Source organism: Syngnathus typhle, linkage group LG19, assembly GCF_033458585.1.
Source record: "Syngnathus typhle isolate RoL2023-S1 ecotype Sweden linkage group LG19, RoL_Styp_1.0, whole genome shotgun sequence".
Lineage (NCBI taxonomy): Eukaryota > Metazoa > Chordata > Actinopteri > Syngnathiformes > Syngnathidae > Syngnathus > Syngnathus typhle.
Genome location: NC_083756.1, coordinates 3,470,654 through 3,492,236, shown reverse-complemented (window position 1 = coordinate 3,492,236; position 21,583 = coordinate 3,470,654). Strand labels below are relative to the sequence as shown.

The 21,583-nt window shown below is 48.5% G+C and overlaps 1 protein-coding gene across 2 annotated transcripts in view; it reads right to left on the bottom strand.

The window, feature by feature from the left end:
* The window catches only part of gli3 (GLI family zinc finger 3), a 56,820-nt gene extending 38,208 nt beyond the window's left edge, over positions 1 to 18,612 (bottom strand). Inside the window, exons 1-2 of one of the 2 annotated variants that reach the window (XM_061265839.1) lie at positions 18,256 to 18,612; positions 7,147 to 7,320 (exon numbers count right to left, since the gene is read on the bottom strand). In XM_061265839.1, the coding sequence (XP_061121823.1) occupies positions 7,147 to 7,279 (133 nt within the window). In that variant the 5' untranslated portion in view covers positions 7,280 to 7,320; positions 18,256 to 18,612. The remainder of the gene's footprint in view (positions 1 to 7,146; positions 7,321 to 18,255) is intronic. The other variant, XM_061265840.1, reaches the window with a different exon arrangement.
* Between the last annotated feature and the right edge of the window lie 2,971 nt (positions 18,613 to 21,583).

Genomic DNA, 21,583 nt, shown 5'->3' with positions numbered 1-21,583 from the left:
TCGAACGTGGGGCTAAGCGCCAGTGTGACAAATTCGGGCAAAGTGAACGGCACAGTCGGGCCTTTCATGCTGCAGCTGGCAATACTCAGGCTGTCTCGCCCTTTGCCTATTTTTTTATTTGACTAGCAAGAATGACAATTTCAATTCACGCCAACCTGACACCCACAAGGAGGCACTGTTCTGGACTCACCGGTGCTAAACGCATCGAGGTTGAGCCTAGCTCAGGCTTGACCTTGGCAGCTTGATAAAAAAGCCCCACCTGAAAAATCCAGGTAAGCCCTGGACCTTCATTGGCCCACGAGACAAAGCGTCTTGAGACCACAGTGTGGAAAAACTGTTACTGGTTTCAGAGTCCAAATATAGCAGCTCATGTCTGGCTTTTCCATTTGTGTCATCTCTCCCTCGTCCTTCAGCCCCCTCCTCTTTAATGACCTGTCCTCTCCTGTCGCTCGCATTGCCTCTCACCTCCATTTTTCTAATCTGGGCCTCACCATTAATCCCACATAAATATTGACTTGAGCCGCATATCTGCTGTCCTTATTGGAATGATTCCAAAGTGGTGTTTAAAGTGATCACCGCAAGCTCAAGGCTACTTTGGGATTTAAGCGTGCCGCGGTGTGTCCCCCCCCCCCCCACACTTAATCTCTCCTCTCGTCACTCGTCGCAAAGTTTCCGCAATATCCTGCATCCCCCCCCAACTCTCTCTGCACGAAGCTCCCTCTTTTCACCTCCAAGCCCCTCCCTAGTGAACTCCACGGGGGACTCGCAACAGACCCACGCAGAGCTGTCCCAGAGCCAAAACCAGAAACAAAGAGCCCACAGAGAGGCCTAGACATAATATGGAGCGCCTCTGACAGCACTCAAAGATGAAGTCATGAGGTCAACCAATAGTTAATAATCGTGCCCTGAAGACGAGCGGCATCAATACCGCCATTTAGCGGCGGAGAAAAATGAGCGTCGACACGCATGTGTGAGTGTCAGCGGTGTGCAACAAGTGTGGACGGATAAAAGGCTTTTAAAAACGTAATCAGATACTCCGGCGGGTCCTTTGTGGATACTAAAGAACGGAAAACTAAACTTTTGGCTATGCTCCAACTAAGTTGAAGCCCATCCCCCCCGTCTCGTTCCTGATTGGAGGTTGTCTGACAAGAGACACGCCCGGGCAGTAATGGAGCCGTCGACCCCTGGAGATCGGCGGAGCCTCCCAGATTCAGATACGATCGTGGAATCTCTATCAAAAGTGGACCAGACATTGAACCGACAGAAAAAATCTTTCTTTCTCTTCAGTTCTGATTGGATATGATCTCAATACAATTTTGTGAACTTGGGAGACCTTTGCAGCTGTGAAGCTAATCAAACCTTGAGACCCTTTCCAGAGAACTCTGACTTTTTGGGATCATCTGGATTAAAGGACCAAATGTGAAAACATCCTGACTTTGGTTGAAGTCTTCACATGCACGAAGACCAAAAAGTTTGAAGGGCTCGCTCGAGTTGGTGTTGCCTCTACAGACATTTGTTTCTCTGGCAAACTTTGTCTGCGCAACACATCTGAGTTCAATTCCCTCTTCTTCGCAAAATCAATTCCTCTCAGAGCGGGGCAAGGGGATTACATCGTCCCTCCCCGGATCCAACCCGACAAATGGTTCTTATCAGCTGACAGCCCCGGTTCCTCTCAGTCTTCCACGCCAATAGAGGCAACTCTTTTCGCACTCCAGACCTGAGGTATTTACGGGAGAAACGAGGGTGGGAAGAAGAGAGAGCGTGGAGGGAGCAGGAACAGGGAGCGCCGCCCGCTGCCTCTCCGCCGTGTCTGCTTCCAATCAATCGCCAGGAATCATTGCCATGCTTTTTGCCCTTTGATCCCAACTCAGGAGAAAGAGAGAGAGATCTGGTTGGTGGGGAGGAGGGAGAAGGGTGAGGCCCAGGGGGAGTGGAAGTTGAAGGGGGAGATTAAGAGGATGCGGGAGCCTCTTGTTCAGGCAAACCTGAAAGCTTGACTTGATCAAGTTTGTCAGAGGCTGAGGCGCGAGTTTCTGTCATGAGAATACCCACGGCGGTACTGCATCGAGGTCGCCGTTTGTGGAGTTAATCATGACGCGGTCTCAGCCAAGCAGGCAAGGTTTCTTTAGATCCATATGAGGTTGTTTAAGCACAATGACCCCATCTATGAGCCTGGAGGTTTGTCCTATATGAAAACATTCTAGTATTTCAGTAAATGTTTGATATATAGTACAGAATCGGACTCTATGCTAAAAGGAACAGTCCAACTAGTTATCTCACGGAATTACAAGCATAAATGAAAACTAACATTTAGAAAACCCGCATCTGGCATCTTTTCTTGGCTGAGCTCTGCAATCTACCGAATGTCATTCAACTTGTGTCTATTTAGCCTTTAGTGCACACATCCATCTCAAATCCACAAGTAATTTCCCGGCCAGACTCGAACCTTTAACTAATTATATGTTCTCACCACATGATGATGTGTGTCAAGGAAGCATTTAAAACCCAAAACTGGAAAACGTTTTTGTCATTGCACATTTTCTTCTGATCAACACCAGATGCGGCGTGCAAAAGCCATTAGACGCAAACGTCGGTCAGCGCTTGAAGAGAAGGGCCGGGGCCACGCACTGCCACCAGGACTTTGGCGAGCACAACAGAAAGCGAGGGAAGGGACGCACCATAATAAATTCTCCTGGCAGGCTCGGGACGCTCCTGCTTTTGTTCCTACTGGCAGGGGGGAGGCCACCGATGCCTGACAACAAATGGGGAAAAAAGTACAGGCATAATCAACTACTGTTTTCCTGCTTTACGGGCCCCTGCGCCTCCCGCTTTTAGAGGAATGAGATCCGGCATGGGTGGAGCGGTCTTGGGATGTTGTTTGGTTTACCCCAACCTTAACCCCATGACATCATATCCCGAGGGACAGGCTCATTATCTTTATTTGGGGTTATTCATTGGTCTGGGGACTCGTCTGTGACCCCTGGTGAACACCTATTTTTACTGACCCAGTTTGACCCAGCAGATCTGTCTGCAGTCATAATATCTCTTGTTGCAGTTTTCTTCAGTGATGATTGTCTAAACTGGAACTAGAATTCTGGAGGTCCAAAGTTAGTAAGACAGGGTGAAAAACATTTCTGGCCACAGCTTCCCGACTCCCGAGGGCATCGAAGCAAGCGTGCATCATCGGCGAACGGAAGTTTGCCAGACGAACGAGTCCAAGGCCGGGCTGGAAGGCTCATGTTCCACTCCGCCCCGTGTAGCGGCGAGGCTAAGCTAATCCCGCGCCTCGGGCCCCGGCGAGGCAGCGCTGCCAAAGCCCGTCCCCCTGCTGCTGCAGGAAATTGCCTTCAGTCCACAGGTCCGTGAAATGAGCGTGACTCGCTGGTGAAAGGCTGAAAGCAAAACACGCCCACAGTTTGCGTGTCGACAGGTACAATCCTAAATTATCCTTACGGACTCCAAAAGCTTTTCGTGCATTTCGATGTATTATTTATGCAACAAGCAGGGGGTTGATTGGACACAAATAGCCAATGAGAGGTTTGTGTGTCAGGTCCAAAACGCCTCCTCCATTGTGCTGTTTGACCCCCGGGCCTGGCGGTAGTCCCTGGAGGTCCCTTATCCCTCCATCAGTCCTCTCTCATTAGCCCCGCAGACGCAGAACCCGGAGCAAAGCAACTCGAAGGGGGCCCTCGCTTCCTCCTCGAATGCACACAGCACAAATACAAATGGAAGGAATCCCCCTCGGAGTGGTTCCGAAGCTCCGATCGCTCGCTGCCCGTGCCCCTCTGCTCAGACTTTTTATTCTTGAGCAACAAACGAGGAGATTTTTCATCCCTTTGGTGGCAAGGCGAGGAGGGAGGTGGACAAGGCGGAGATGGGGCAGAACACAGCGGAGAAACAGTTGATTATGAGTCCCATCAAGTGATCAATGATTTCATTAACAAGACGGATCACGCGGCTGTCATAGCGCTGGCACGGGCTGAGGGATGATCCATTTCCCCCAGACTCGCAGTTCCCCCCGCCTTGCCCTTTCGATATCCCTCTCCAGGCCACGAGCAAACAGGCGGGAAGGGAGGGGAAGGGGAGGTTAAAAATCGGAATGAAGCCTGCTTTTGACGGACGGTGGGGGCAGTCACGGGGGAGATGGAGGGAACTGCGGGGTAGGGGGGATGGGGGGGTGAAGGAGGCAAGGAAGAAAAGTGGAAATCCATTTTGAAACCCATTTTCAATTAGGGGTCCACAAGCTGTTATCACAGGTGTCCCAGAATGGCGGGCCGTAAGTGAAAATGTCTCCTATCCGTTTGTGAAATGAAACCTTATCTGGGAGGCACAAAGATGGCGGGGACAGCGTATCTGTAAATTACTTTCCATCCGTGCTGTTAAGGGGAACTTTATTTCTGTCAGATGACACCCCTCCGCGACCCCCTCTATTTACTGTTGATCATTTAAATGGTCGCCTAAAAAGACGGCGGGCCGTCGACCCCTCGGTCCCCCCCCCCCCCCCTCCTGCCGCTCTTCACCTGTCAGATTTTCTTCCCTTTCTCCTTGAAAGCGTTCCTTTTGCTCCAGAGAGTTCCTGGCCAACCCCTTTGTTGTCCTTACTTGAACTGCTACCAACCCGCTCGTCAATTACACAACTTTTACAACATCTTTCACGAGCCTCTCATGATCCCTTCCCCACCCCCCAAGCATTCCAAGCCAACCATTTTTTTTTAAAACCGCCCCACCAATTGCGACCATATCCTATTTTTTTTATCCCAACAAAAGAATCTGAAGACTTTGTGGCCCACCTGCCTGTTGAATAAGGAGAGAAGGAGTTGGGGCACGGGGGGGGGGACCTCCGCTGAAGCCCATTCCAATCACGGCATTGTCGCGGCGCAGTCGGCTCTTTTGAGTTGTCAGGAAAGAGAAAGGGGGTTTAGGGATGGGGGGAGGCCGAGGTGGAGCGTGAGGGACACGCAGAAGAATGGCACACAGGATGAAGCCACCTTTTAGTGGCCAACCACATCAGAGGGCTGTGCCAACAAGGACAACTCAGTGCCTGAATGAAACTTCCAATGGGGGAGCAGGAATAAAACATCAGCAGACTTCAAACTATTCCGTTATCGTTCGGATCTCGGGCCCACAGGGTTACTGCGGACTTGGGCCTTCTTCCGATGAGGGGAACCCGGCCTCAGAGGTGGTTTGGCAGCTGCTCACAATTACCTTTTTGTTTGGAAGGGGGATGCAGGTCAAAGTTGGGGGTCGTGTTACACCTGATAAGAGGTTATGAGTTCTGGCGGAGGGGAATGTGGCGTAATTATAACCGACCTAAGAACGCTGGCTGCCTTATGACTTCGATGATGGTCTTAAACTTCCGGTCCGGTGACTTTGAAGCCATGTAAGTAGATCCGGCATTCATCGACCTGTGTCGTTCTCACGGGTTCTCATGGTAGGCTTTCACACGGCACCACAATTTCGGAGAATACCTTCCGCTATTCTACTTCACGCATTTCCGTCTCTGACCCGTCAACCAAAGCTGAGGAATCGGTCGTGGACCCCCCCCTTCTAGCAATCTACAGTAACTGTACCTTTCACACAGAACAATGAAAACCTCGAGAACTGTAAAGGGGTCTTAAATACAGAACAGGTGCAGAAACACAATAAATGCCAGTCTTTCGGATCCAGATCCGGGAACCTTGCCTCTACCTCCTGCAGTTTTCCAAACAGTCATTACATCATCAAGAAAAAAATACAAAGCCAAATTATATCCTTGTTTCTTTCCGCATACTTCCCCTACCCTTGAACGGGCCCCTTTAATTAATAAAACTGCGTCAGCCATCCGGCAATAACTTTTCTCAGGACGCTCAGGGATGTTCCGTATTACTTTAGCCACTTCCTGTGATAACTCCTACATAGAGGGAGAAAGTCGCCGCCACATTTTTACCCTGCACGCTGGGCACTTGGGATTGTCCTGTTTGGCAGATGCGGCCGCTGGGGCCATCCACCTCCGAAGCCCCAAAACCAGTCCAAAATCCTCTTCCTGCTAATGAGCACAGCTGCAGCTTAAGGGCAGTGATCTCAACTCTGGTTTTGTTACATCTTTAGACTTTCCCGCCTCAATGTATACTTCGTCTGAATGCAAAGCGGATAACGACGAGCGTAACAAGGCACACAGCATTCAGAAGAGCATCAATTGAAGGCATTGCTAGCGACAGTGTTATATACGGTGTGACTCACAGCAAAGCTTGGGAAAAAAGAGGTAAAGCAAACAGTCACGAGTTTAAATACAGCTTTTGGGAGTTGCTCAGAAATGATATCATCGCGGTTAGAAAAACAAGCAGCGGGTCACGGACATCTGCGCTTAAATGTGATGACTGATTAGCTTATGTGGCTAGGACGTTTATTTTTTTGACACCAGAATAAAATTTGAAAAAGTCAGGGAGACGCTTATGACTACCGTTTTTTGCCATGTATAATGCGCAAAATTTAACTAATTTATTGTCCTAAAATCTGGGGTGCGCATTATACATGGGTACAATTTTTATTTTTTTTATCCGGATATCATACGGAGGCCGCCATTACAGATGCGCTTTCTTCTCTCTTTCAAACACATTCCATACGAACACAATGCTCTCGTATCAGACGCTTGGTCGATCACCTGCTCGTTTGCTGTCACAATGTACCCTACACAAATCCAAAACATTTCTTCGCTATCGAGTTTGCTAGCGCATGCTCAGTGATACTGACCGGCAGAATAACATCCGGTTGTTCCCAAAGATGATCTTTTTTCTGAAATAATTTTACATTTACGGACTTGAGTAGGAGTCAATATTGCATATTATACATGGGTACAGGCTTTTTTCCAGCATCAACATGCCATTTTAAGGGTGCGTATTATACGTGGGGCGCATTATACATGGAAAAAAACTGTATATTAAATTTGATTCATGAATCTAGATTTTCAACTTCTAGCTAGCTACCCATGATGCCTAGTTAAGTAACTTACCAGGACACATTTGGGTAAAACACGATGCAGTGAATGTAGCAAGAAGGCTAACGGCTAAAGAACAAGGCTAGCTTTTACAATCAGCGTGAACTGGGGAACGGCTACGCAATGTGGACAAAAGTCTTGGGATCATCAGACGATGTTGACGTGTGTCGTACCGTTGGATGTAGTGCTGGAGGCCACCGCCTTCTCGCTGATGTCATTGCGCGCCGACGAGCCCTTGGTCGCCACAATGGTCTCCACCCTCTTCTTCTTCTCAGCTGCGGAACTGGCCTGGGACTGGGTTTCCATGGCGAATGCTCATTCCTCAGCACCGCATGGAGACGGGACAACTGAGGGGGAGGCGAAGGCAAGAAGATTTTAATACAATCTTTACAGTTTCCAACTCAAACTGTACCGACACCAAGTATGAGCTTCCGCAATGGTGCAGAGAACAAGAGTCGAGATCCATAATAGTGAAAACGAGCAGCTCAGGTTCATTCCTTTCTAGCTATCTAAAAATCTAAACTTATTTAGAAGTATGTCACCTTAAACTTCCGACTTCCTGCCAAGAAAAAACAAGCCGCAAACACAACAAGACGAGATCTGGGATCTGACAAACAAAGTAAAAGCGAGTGCAGATAGTCATGCTCGTGTTAGGCAGCGAGGAGAAACCTTAAGGGTATATACCGGAGTAGGAGTAGAAAAAAAAATGAAAAAAATCAAAAACAGTCCTGGAAAAACAAGGATTGTTTGAAGGCCCCATTGGGAATATGATGGTGCCGGGCAATTTTTCTTTCAAAGAATAAAAGGTGGTTGAAGCTAATGCCGTCTGTGGGTTTAGAAGTGAGCGCCGCAGCGTGCCGTCTGGCAGTTCAGCACCTTAGAGGCCGTCTACAAACACAACACCATCCAGGTCACGCAGGTCTATGATTATTAGCCAGACAGCGGCGCGCGCAAGCCTTCATTGACACGTCGCTAAGTACAGGACAGGTCAACACAGAACTCAATAATTCATGAACAAGCTATCTAGCTAACTAGCTCATATGTAGCTTTGTCTAAACTAGCTAGCTATCATGCTAGACGGCATGGAAAAATTTAGCCGAGACTGTCTAATTAGCCAACAGAGACATATAATTGCCATGCGCTCTGTAAACATGCTTGCTTTATTACAAGCAGACTAGGGGGTGGGAAGTGTTTTGTTTTTTCTTGGGGGGGAGGAAGTAGCGAGGGCTAAACTTCAGACAAACACTGCGCGCTTTGTTTGTTTTACAGTTTTTTTTTTTCCATGCATGTCATCTATCCTGACCCGTAACAGCAGGCAGCATCTGTAAGCGATTGCCAACTAGCCAAAGAAAAAACAAAGAAGAAACGAAAACACACACTCATACACACACGCACGCACACACACACGCACACACACAATTACTCCCCGGTCAATCAAAACAGAATTAAACAAAGCTCGCCGTCTAATGGCTCCCACATGACACGCAGCGCCGTCAAGCAGCTAAATACATTTTGCCAGGATGCCTTGACTCGGCAAACAACCCGCGGGCCACACGTTTCCCACCACCAAATTATAGTTATTAAAAAAAAAAAGAAAAAAGAAAGAAAGAGTAAGGCATTGTTTTGTTGTTCCAGGAAACTACGGAAAAAAAAGCAAGTAAATAAAAGATGTGCTGTGCAATAATAGATTACAAGTGGTTGCATGTCTTTGGAATTGCACAGAAGCAGCAACCTTCTGCAAACAAGCACGTCGGGATTTATCTGCGGGCCCCCTTTTGATCCGCACGTGAATGTTTTGAAACGATTGCTCTTGTATTTTTTGGGGGGTAAGAGAACCTGTCATGTCATCATCCATTACAGGCTTTGCCCTGTTTAGTAATGAGGGCAATTGTTTTGGCTTTGTGATCATGTTTGAGGTGTGAAGGCCTATTTTAGCTTGAAAAATAACATTTCTTTAGAATAATGTTAGATTGTGGGCTCGGGAAAAAAAAGAGAAAAAAAAGATACTTTTTTTCTGAAAAATATGCTTTAACATTACATAGGATTAAGTCAAGAGTTTATTTATAAGAGATTATTTCCTAGAAATTTTTTTTTCTAATATCTATAATATAGCAAGACTGTCCTTTTTTTTTGGTGGGAGAAAAATGTTGAAAACTTTTTCAAACCATCCATAAAGGTCAGATTTAAAATTTGAAAGACAGCTTACTAGCTTGTGCAGGTGTGCCTAATGAAGTGTCCCATGAGAATTCCCGCACGATCCCAGCTGCCTTTCCACTCCGCCTGCAGTCTGATGATTAATCCTCATGTTGAATTTTCCTCACACTTGTAAGGAAAGAAGCGTGACGCTTTAAGAAAAAAAAAAAATGTGTTGACTGTTGCAACGTGCCCCCCCCCCCACCCTGCAGGTGAGCTCCACCGCAAGGAGATGAAACGGATAGCAGGGTCAAGTTTGCCTTTTGTAGGGGGCGGCGAGGGGCATTCCGCCGGCAAACATTCCCAAGTCCACCCCAGTGGAGCGTGTCGGAGCGGCTTTTTGTGTGCCGGCAGCTACCGAGCAGCAATTAAAAGCCAGAACTTTTCACCCCTCATCCCGCTGACCTTCGCGGCACGCCCTTCAGACGCAGTTGCGCGTGCTTTTTTTTGTTATTTTTATTTTATGTTTTGTTTTGAATCTTCATTTTGCGCCGTAATCCCTCCACGCAGAGAGCGAGGCCATCTAACAGGTTTAAAATGCTGCAATTCACACCAAAAAACATCCTTATTTTTTAAGCACATTAGGCAAATCAATTTAACATAAATTATACGCCCGCCCGGCGCACAAAAGGCGGCGAGCGGAATGTCAAATCCAACACATCAAAGTGAACAGCAAAAAATAAACTCTTGTCTACTTTCGCTTTTTGGGTTTCAGCACAAACTTCCGGCTCACACGCAAAACACAAAAAATGGGGGGGGGGGGGGGGTTAATGAATGTGTGCAATTTCCGATGTTGGCTTGGATTGGGCGCACTTTCTCCTCCCCTCCCCCTCACAGCAAATACGAGCTGCTGTATTTGTGTTCATTTCATTAGGGGGACTGTTCAGTGTCGAGGGTCCCGCCGTCCCCCTTGAAAGAGGGGGGTGAGGGGCTGTTGGAGGGCGGGGTGGGGCGAGGGGGGGCAACTGGGGGCGGCGCAGCATTCATCATCATTACATCAGCGACCACCGAGATCTGCTATCTGCGTCTTATCACGAGTGCACCGACGCCGCAAGTCGGAGGGGAGGGAAGCGATGGAGACGATTGGGACAGATTGCCAGTGAAAAGGGGGAGGGGAGGGGGAGGAGTGTGTGCATGTGTGTGAGAGTGTGTGTAGGTGCCCCTGCATGCCTGCGCATGTTTTCCTGGGTGTGTTTTTGCAAATTTCACAGCTATGCCAACAACATGAAGGTTCTGCTGCACAGCTGGAACAACTAAAAACACTCCAGGGGCGAAGGGGGGGATGGGGGGGAAGGGGGATTGTGCTTGGGCTACAGGGGTGAGGAAGGGAGGGGGGAGGGCTGCTGGCGGCGTCTAAGCCCTGCAGCAAGATTATCCCAATCTTGCAATAAAAGCGAACGACGTGTACGTGTTTGCATTGGATAAGGTGTTGGGCCGACCTGACCGGCAGGGCCCCTCCCAAGCTCACCTCACGTGGAGGCAAACAAATTTAGAGGTCAAAAGTTGTAATATCATCAACAATAAATTTGGATTTTAGTCTTGCTAGAAAAAAATGCCAAGATAAAGTTAACTTTTGAAATGAAAGGCAATTTAATGCTAAAAAGTCCTTTTGCATTTTCCTAAGAAGACTTTTCGGACTTTAAGTTGCACAATCAAATCCATTTCCGTGCTTTCAGGTCAGCGACTTGTGATTGTTTGCGGCAAGTTTTGCGGTCGGTCGTGTCGGTTGCGAGCGGCGTCTGTTTATATTTTGCGTCAAGGACAAACAGTAGCTTTGAGCGGCGCTAATAGGATTACCCCCGCGAGCCGACGACCTCTCCACTTGCGGCACAATGCCACCGGGGGACCCGAGCGCATCTTACATTCCTGCCCAACAAACCCACACGATGTAATCGCGACGCTTACACAACGCCTCTTTTTTTTTTTTCCTGTTTGCCGCGCCGGCTACGCGGCAGATAAGGCCCCGAATAAAGCCAGCGTGGCACAATGGCATCCTCGCTGGTGTTGTCCCCGACTCCAAAGCGTATTAAAGTATTATTTCGATATTTTTGAGCGGTCGCCTTTGATGCGAGCGACACTTTCCTGACGCGCCGCGGAAACGCTTATTCAGCGCTGCGGTGGCGCAAAATGCAGATTAAGACACAAGGAAGGTCCTTGGGAAAGTTTTTGCTTGGCTCGACTTTGACTTGCGTGAGCCCTTAAATTGCCTCCTTAAATCACCTTCTGATCCTAAATCTATTTCTTTGTTGCTTTCAGTGACTCCAAATGACTTCAAATGATTCTTTCTGCATCTTTTTGGTTACCGACGACGTGATTAATGGCGACGTGGTGCGAGGGTCTCCGAGGCCGCGGGCCCGACAACAAGCGCCGAGGAGGGGATAATGCGCAATAATCACGGCGGCAGACAATCAGGCGAGGGCCTATTAGCTGAGCCCATCAGGAAGGCTAAGTGAGAAATGAGCTCTTCCCAAGCGCCTCCTCGATTCACCCCCTCCCCTCCCCCCCAGTCATAATGTTTACTTGAAGACTGGGCCGGATGCCCCAGCGGCCAATTTTATTGGCTCTGATTAAGTCCCGCGTTAGTCCCGGGCGACGCCATTTCAAGGCCATTAACGGCTTGCAAATTGGAGTCGATGAAGTCGTCGACTCCAAGTCGGGCCGCGGCGAGATGAAGTCCCACCCAAACGCACGCGGACGGCTGAGAAGGCGAGACGTCGGGATGTAAAAGAATGCACGATGAGGCCCGGCCTGAGATGCGCCACGGGAGGAATGCGGCGGGAAAGGGGGGGGGGGGGGGGATGGCGCGGGGGAGGGTGCGAGTGGGGTCTTTAATGTTGTACTTCCTGCACGGATGGGAAACCTTCCAGGGGGTAAAAGGCGGGTTACGCATTCCGAGCGTGCCGAGAGCGATGACTTTGCTGCGGCCGCACGTTGACTTTATCTGTCGGGAGACGGCGGCCACATTCCTGGCGTGACGTCACGGCGCCTGCTCACGTGCTCACGTGCTCACGTGATGCCTTCTCTTGAAGTGACCCCTTAAGTTACCCCAACTCCAATATGTCTTAAGTTACTCCTTCACTTACATGACTTACTTGGCGGAAGTTGTCTTCGTGTTTGTGCGTGTGTGTGCGACTCGGAAGCGGCAGCGGTGGAGGTACGCACACATCAAAAGCCGAGTGCGGATCTCATGATGAAGTCCCGCCGACTTTGGAGACGTCTCGTTCCCTTTCCTTTACGCGCCAGCACCTCGCTTCGATCCATTCTGACTTTCATAGGGTGCACACACACACACACACACACACACACACACGCACGCGCACACACACGCACTGGGGGTCTCAGAGGATTACCTGTACCTCGCCTAAGCGCACACGCATACACACTGACAAGAAAGTCTGAACAGTACTGGGAGAGCTGCGGGTGTTGCAACACCCGCATTTCTTCCAGTTCTGTCTTGCCTGCGGCTTGTCGGCCAAACGTAGGCTGACGTCAGCCAAGGGAAGGATGAGCGTCTTAATGAAGACGTGCGGGGGCTTTGCGCCTTAACTGGAAGTTGAGCGCAGGACAATAAGCTCGGCCGTCTCGACAGCGCGGCGAAGACGACGGCCTCATCGCTCACCCGCGCAATCAGCCGTCGCTCCCGGACGCGAGGCGGAGAGTCCTGCGGGTCCTGGTATGGAAATGGCCACGGCAATGGCAGCGGCCGCAGCGCTAATGGCTTATTAGCCCACGTTAGCTGGTTTGCATTGATTGCCCGCCCCTCACCCGCACCCGCCAGAGGGATGACAGCGCTGTTGCAGCGTCGCATGCGGTTCTCTAATCACATGGCAGCTTGTTTCAATAAAGCAACATTAACATAAAGCCAGCAAACCTGGCCGGGTGCGTGCGGGTGTGGGGAGCGACGGCAGATTAGCCGGTAACGCACGCCATATGCGGCGAGTCAGCACAGACCTTTTTTCTGGTTTCGCATTAAAAAGTCATTTTGAGGCTGGCATGTGCACCCCCAAAGCAACAGGTGGCGCAAAGAACTACGTCAAATCGCCATAAGACCGTGAGCGTTTTTACAGTCTTTCCCAAACTTTTAACCTTCAACATCCAAACCATTTTGCCACACCCCTAACTGGAGGTTTATTTCCAAGACTCAATAACCGTGACACAATACAGATTGGGGTTCAAGGGGTGCATTCGGTGGCGCAAAAAAAAAAAAAATGGGGGCGCACAGGTAAGAGTCATATTCAGTAATGGGAGGAGACAGAGACTTAGAGGCGCCACACACACAAAAGCTTTATAAATAATTCTAAAAGCTAACGGGATGCCTTGTCAACGTGCGCCGTGGCTTCACACACACACACACGCAACAGAAGAGAAAAAAAACACAAGAAAGGTCAATTTTTGTGAAGACACACACACACACACATGCACACACACGGAGAGCGGTGCACTTATCATGCAGGGCAGCCGAAGACAGCGGAGAGCTGTCATGTAAATCTCTTTGTGAAAGCAGCTTTGGGGGGTGCTAGTGAGGGGCTTACACACCGCTGAGCCCCGAGGTGCAGCTACACACTCCACTCCACTCAACTCTCTACCCCCCCTCAGCCTCCCGCCGCACCTCCCTTCGTGCTCATTCTCACACACACACACACGCTCACTTCACATATTTCCTGCTTTTTACTTTGTGGGGGGAAAAATGGGTCAGTTTGACCCGCAACGTACATTACTCGAGATTGCGCACCCACGCACCCCCTCCCAACCCGGACCACAACCCGCCTCCTCGGGGTCCGAGTCTGGACTCCCAGAGGCCGCGGTGACTAATGTCCTGCCCGGGTCCAGACAATGACTGGGCTCACACGTGGGGCAAAAGTTGAGGAGGAATCAGGTGGCTGCGGGCTTGGAGGGGGGCGGGGTCAGCCACCTTTGACAAATGGACGCCTGGGTGGTGGCTACGGAAGCTTTGAACAGAAAGTGAGAGTGGGAATAGAATGAATTCTTTGGCTTTCTTCATGAATAAGATCTACTTCCCACAAAGCTGCATCCTGACATACGATTGTATTAAAAGCAAACTGCTCGGACGAGCGGGGGCCGTTTTTGCCGGCCCCCCTCCCCCCACGTACGTACACATGTTTTCCTCTTCTTCGTACATTTTTGCCTGTCAGCACGAGGCCGCCCACACAATTGCGCCGTAAAGTTCAGGCGGCGTGATGACAAACTGTTATTAAAAATGTCTCCCTCTCTTTCAAGGAACTTGCCGCCCCCTCCCATACCCAGCCCACCTCAAGCCCCCACCCCACAACCCTGAAAGGAACCGGGCTTTGTCTGCAGAGCAAAGGAGCGAGGTACCCTCCCCTTGCACCCCCTTCCCCAGCATCCCAAAAACCGTGTTCCTCGCACCCCGTGGAGTATTGTTAAAACACACCCCCTTCCCCAAGCCCCCCCCCCTTTAAACCAGCATGCTTTGCATGAGAAGAAACGATTAGTCTTCAAATGCAGCGCTGTCAAAAGGGGTGCACAGGGAGCCGGGGGCAGAAGTTTGCTTCGGTAGTTGAGTTTTTTTTTTTGGGTTTCTCTGAGTTGAGGACGATGAGGCGCCATTGAAGCCGCTCGCCCGCCCGCGTCAGCATTCTTTACAAGATACGAGAGCAAGAAGAACGCTCTCCAGCCTGTCCGGAAATGAACAGCAAGGAAAAAGTGGGCCCAGTTCAGTGTGTGTGGGGGGGGGGCGCTCCTTTCAGGTATTAACCCCGCGACATCCTGGACAATGGGCCCCTCGTCCACGTCCACTTAAAGATGCGGTGAGGCTCCAAAATGAAAGACGACACTGCAAAGCAGTCGAGCCTCGGATAAAAACACTTTTGAGCCGTTTTTGTCCCAGGAAGAATCAGTTGTGTTGAACGTTATGGTGCACTCTGTGAGGACTTGATCTGGGGTTTTTTTCCATTTAGGAACTGCACGTTTTCTTCAGCAAAAGGTCGCAGGGGTCACAGAGCCGCTAAATTTGCTCGCCGCTATATCTGAAATGACGGCAGAACCTCGGCCTCCTCCTCCCTGCGCGCACCTTATCCAAAGACATCGCTCGGCTTGAAAGGTGCCTTTAGCGGCTCCTTGAAGCCGGGGGGGGGGGGGGGGGGGGGTCGGGGTCTCGCTTTGGGACAATGATGGTTGGAGGTTGCAGAGGGGGAGACACATAGCATATTAAATGGGCCGTCAGAGCTGGGCCGGTCCGCACGGAGGTACTAGATCTGAGGCATGCCCTGAAGGGACGGTCGGCTGGGGGATTAGCGGGCCGACGAGGAGGAACCCTCCCGCGTCCGCCCTTCCTTCGCTCGCTCGTACGCTAACGCCCACTTTTGCAACTTTACATCCTCAAAGCAGGAGGAAGTCTCCTCGCGTGACCAAGCGGTGGACCAACTTGGCGAGTTGAAGGTGGGATGCCCTCACACTGGGGCAAGGAGAGCCACCCGCAGTTTAAGCACACCAAAAAAAAATCATGACAGTGAGTTGAAGTGATGCTACTGCAGGCTTGCAAACATAAAATGCCGATTAAGAGCAACTGGAGGTGCCGTGGGTTATTGCGACAAACAACAAACAAGCCACGACAAGCGCACAATTATCTCGGAAAGGAAAGTCAACTTCCTTCTCACAACGCACGCATTAGCAACACAACAGGGCTCATTAGCGCCTCTCGCCTGATACGCACTCGCGCTACTCGTGTGTGTGCGTGTGTGCGCAAGAGGAGAGGCCATAGCTCAAGAAGCTAATAGAATGTCACCTCATCGCATTAACATGACAGGCTCCATTCTGCGGGGGCAGCGGGGCACGAGGGGGGGCAGTGTTGGGAGGGAGCGAGCACAAACTCCGCATAATTTGGACTTTTTCAAGTTGAGATAAACGCTATCGGCATTATTGGTATGATGTCGGCGTTGGGGAGAAAAAAAAGAAGCTTTGCATCTTGAGCGCCGGCGCATTTATCAGCGTCCTAACGACACGATGAATTTTCGGGGAGGGTGCGCCTGTTCCGCAACAGTCACCTTGACTCCTGCCTGCCCTGAAATAAAACTGGCTCAAAAAATTTTCTTGGGAATTACGTTTTTATCACTTACGAATACAGAACTGAACAATCATATTTACGTTGCCATTAAGATTGCTTTAATATTTCTTTTATCTATTTTGGGCCTGTGGCACTAATTTTATCTGATTATTTTTAGGCATTTAGATTGCCTTTTTTTTTTTTTTTTTTTTACACAGGAAATGTTAACTGCTCCACGTGTTTTAAAATAATAAATATATATGTATATATTAATAAAGTAAAGAACACATATTTAAAAAAAACTATTGCAAATATTATATATTGGTAACACAAAGTCTTCTAACATTTGTTGCCACTCTCCAAATATTGCCTAAACTTTAAAATGAGTCAACCAGAAGTCATCCCAAAAGATAAAGAAGACAAACACAACTTGCAACTGCATGTAAAAATCAAATTCCAAATGACGCTCAGCTCGTCATTTCAACACTAAATTTGACAAGATTGATTTCTATTTTAACAGCCTGATTTTTAGATCCAACACTTGAAACAATTCAATTAGGTTTAGTATCAAAACATTGTTTTTTCTTGCCAATGGTCCAGGTGTGAAAAAGACGAGTGCGGTGTGGTGCCGATGACTCTGGCACGAAGAAACCCGATAAGCCAGCGAGCACATCAAATGTGGAGCAGCTGGCTGCGATTTTCAAACAAAATAGCTCCACATGTGGATGCTTTTCATGTGGCCATGCCCCCCCCACCCCACCCCCTGCTTAAGAAAATGAACATAAACTTGCCCCCTTGTGCATAAACACATGAGTTAGTCATGCAATGAGGGGATTTCACATTTATGACTTTGGGACTGGGAAGATTGATTTTTTTTTTCTTTTTACAAGAATGCAGGAAAAAAAAACAGACTAACACATATTTGATTTTCCTGAGGTGGCCTTAAGACATAATGTAAAAGTCTTTAATTTCTTCTTTTCAATGTTACTTTTTTTAGGTGACTATATGTAAAGTAATAGACATGATATTCAAATTGGCAAGTGTCAATTTGATATTTATTCTGTGTATCAAAGTCATAATCCACTGGAGTACACTTTAGAGTAATCTGAATAGTGCCCTCTATAAGAAACTATGACATGAGCAGAATGTGTGTTTGAGCTTTGGCTAATGTTTTCACACACACAGAAAATTAGAGCAAAGATGTGAACTGTTTTAACTGCCATTAATAACAACAATAATATTAATATTTCCAATAATATTATTAATAACGTGAGATACAATTGGATAAACAAGACACACACACACACAGAGGCCTTGTTTAGAAAGTTTTAAATATATAACATTGCACTGACAATTATAATCTCAATACTAATAATAGCAATAAATTCATAATGACGATGAAAAGTGTATGATAGATTGTGTGCGCGCGCGCGTGTCTGTTCTGGTTAATCGTTTCAACATGAAGCGCAAAAGCACAACACGAAAAAAATGCAACAAACTTCAACTCATTAATTATTAAGAATTATAAGCAGAACCGTTATGGAATAAATCTTGATATGTGAGTCTTAAATGCTTCAGCACACTACAAACAAACGTGTGCGTGACACACGCACGCACAAAATAAACTAATGCAACTACGACTAATACTAATTATAAATGTATGAAATTCATTGCGCGCGTGTGTGCATTTTCTTGTTAACGGTTCCAACAAGTCACAGACACACACACACACGCACGCACAGTGAAATATGATCACACATACCCCCTAAACACACACACACACACACTCTCTCTCTCTCTCTCTTTCACACACACACGCACACACACACACTCACTCACTCGCGCAGGCACGAGCGCGCGCGTTTTTCGCGTCCAAAAAGTTGTAGCAGTTCCAACGCATTTGCTCGCCTTTTGTGACACACAACATGAATTCAAAGTGGTGCTGCCAAAGTTTGCACCGAAAGCGCGCACAAAGTTTGCTCGCAAGTCAAGTTTGAGAGCAACTTTGGCGAGCTTCGTGAGTGTGTTTAGTGCGTAAAATGCGCTTGGAATCAGCCAGACTTACTTGCGTGTGTCTTTCAGGCCCTTTTATGCGAAGTTTCTCTCTGTCAAGTCGGGAGCAGATGCCCCTTTGGAGGAACTCTTCTTCTTCTCCTCCTCCTCCTCCCTGTTTTTCTTCTCCCTTTTCCACGCTGCAACTTCCAAACAGCGCGGCCAGAGTTGGTCCTCCTCTTCTCCTCCTTATTCTTTTTCTTCTTCTCCTCCTTCTTCTTCTACTCCTTTCGTGGCTTCTTCTTCTTTGGGCGTCTTTGCTGCCTTCAAGGGCGGTCGGACAAACAAGCGTCCAGTGCACCCCGCCACTAAAAGTGTGCGGACACCCCCCCCCCGCCCCCTCCCAAAAAAAGAGAAAGGACAATGTGTGCGGCGCGTCACTCTGGTGCTGTTGCGTTGAGTGCGCCTTTTTTTCCAGAAGAGAGGACGAAGTGTGGAACTCCAGCTGCTCGTTCCCCCCCTTGACTCCTCCCTCCTTCAACTCCACACAGCCATCCTCCTCCTCCCCTTTTTTTCGTACCCCCTTCCCGTCTTCCCACCGCCTTCTGCATCCACTTACTTGGCGCAACTTTTTTTTTTTACACTGAAGTGTGCACATTTTTATAAATCGACGTTTTGCGAGATTACACCACACGCATGTGCTCCAAGGCAATACTTCTTAAACTTTTGACATCAAGTAAGCCCTTAAAAAAATACATCTTTTAAATGGTCAATTTTCTTTATTTTACTCTATTTTCATGATTGGCGCAAATGTGGCCTAAATCAGCGTAAAGGCATGCAAGACCGAGTGTTGGTCATTTTGCAAAAGACGATGTTTTCCTGAAAGGGTGGTCTGCGTCGTTGTGGATGTGAACACAGCCCACTCCATTTGTTTTGGTATTTACTTCTTTGCAAAGTCTTTATTTTTAAAATTGTAAAAGAATATAAGGGCTGAGAAAATATGGAAAGATCCTTAATTGGCAATCAATCGATCGATCGATCAATCAGCGGCCGGTGTCACGACACGGCTGTCATCGATAAACTCATTACAGTCAGGCCGTTTAACTTTTTTGGAATTAATCAGAATGTCTTCATTAAGGATGAAGTCGCCGGTCCGCCCACATCCACAGAAGAGTCATCATGACGACGGCAAGGGCGTGGCTTAATAGCGCTGTTAGCCGCCGCTCATCTGGGCCTCATTCCCATCACGTCAGGTCCTTGTTAGGAGCTCGCGTGTGCGTGTTGGGGGGGCGCGCATTGGGGCAAGAGGAGCGGTGTTCCCCAAAGTATTCCATCAAAGAGGGGCCAGGATCTCGGGGATTGCGATTGTGCCCGCAGGCAACTCACCCCGCGTTCGCTCTTGCTCACATTCCAAAGTCGGACCCGGCGAGCCAAAGCACACATCAAAAGCGCCTCTGCACTCGCCAAAGCCATTGACGAGGAAAAAGAGAAGGAAAAAAAGAAAAGGAAAGAAAGAAAGAAAAAAGGTTCGGGGGTCCCGTCACGCCTCCCCCCCCACCACCTTTGAGCTCACCATCTCACCCCAATTAAGGAGTGGTCGCTGCAAACACACGCACACACGGAGAAGAAAAGAAATGTGTATGAGGTGGATCCCAAGTTTGGCAATCACAATCAATGTATCAGAAATAAAATGTTAAACGTTAAAATTATTTTGATTTAGAATCTTTCGAAGGAAGGCTGCAGCGTCCTGTCGCTGCAGCTTCTGTCTGAAAAAATGAAAAAACACACACAATATTTTCTGCTTATTGTGCAAAAGCGCCATGACAATCGATAACTGCCGGCAAGTTTCGTGACCATCTGACACACTTGACGGACATCGTACGAACTCGTTGACTTCAAAGTCGTTTTCGAGCGGCCAAGCGGAATTTTGGGTTGGGACTTTCCACATTTGCTCTTTACTTTTGTCCATGTGGCACCTTTAGCTTAGCATCTTTTCTTTTTCTACTTTGCTAGGCCTCATTAGCCACTCAATCGCCCCCCCCAAAAGGAAATTTGGGGGCTTCTTATGCATCCCTGGGAAATAATCAAGTGCTCAACTTGGGCAATTGAAGCAAATTGCGGGCGCGGCGACGGCCGGCGGGCGCACTTTTCACGCCGGCTCCAAATGACGGCGGCATCATGAAAAGGCCCCCGCGCTGCGGCGCCGCGGCCTCCTTCCTTATCAGGCAGGATTAAAAGGGAATCGTGAAACAAGCCGCGCCTTTGCAGCCTTGTGTGGCATGAATACGATTATCTAATGGGCTCCAGTGGCAGGAGGCGGTGGCGGCGACGGCGCCCATTCCGCCAGACCTTTCCCAGACTATCTGCTGCCCGCGGCCCCTCGCCGTCCTCCTCGCTTCGACTCCTTCTTTGCCGCCAAAGTCATTACGGCCGCCGTCTATCAGAAAGCAGAGCGATAAATCCTCCCTCGGCTCCTCCGATTGGAGCGTCTTGCTCTTGTAAGTTCAACAGACAAAAAGCACTCAAGGCACTTATCAATATTCAGATTTTTTTTTCTTCTTTTTGTCTCAATGTGGGTCACATTTATGCAAAGCGCCTTCAAAGTTTGCGAAATCGTATTACATGGCGGCCATGTGCGAGGAGGCCTCGTGTCATCAAACTGGGACAAAAATGCAATTTGGGGTTTGGGCTCCAAAATGTCAACATCCTGTGATGCTGCGGGTCAAATTGACCCGCTGAGATTGTAGACACATCATCCACGACTGGCTTTGTCATTTTGCTCCTTCAAGTCTGCAGGTCATTTTGAACCCAATTGATCTGTGGCATGTTTATGTTCAAAATTTTCAAATTCAATTGATGATCATAAACGACTGCTAGATTTCCACAGAGGATAAAGAATAAAGTATTGATCTATGCTCCTTCGACATTTCATGCTAGTGTTTGTTTTTGAATAGAAAGGTGTGGAATCACACAAGATCACGTACAAATGTTGGAACAAAATTCACTTTACAGTTTCAACCTGACCAAGAAACATGAAAAATGACCCCGCCACCTAGAACAGGAAGAAACAGAAATAAGAATTTGACGGGTCACTGGGTTTAAACTCCTTCAATAATATTTATGCTAGTTTCGCAAACCTGTCTATGGTGTTTTGTATTGTGTGTTAGCATTAAGCTAGCATGTTGGCGCTTTCACAAATGCTCACGCTCGCATCACAGGAGCACGCGAGCTCCCCCGGGACCCCGTAAAAGCAAAACAAAAAAAAAGGGCATCAATATTTGATCCAGCTGCTGTGTTTGTGGTCCACATCAAAGTGCTTTTGTTTGGCCTCCTCGGCAGGATTCGTCTCGCGGCCGGCCGCGAGACGCTCGGCGGCGAGGCACGCCGGGCCGCGGAACGCC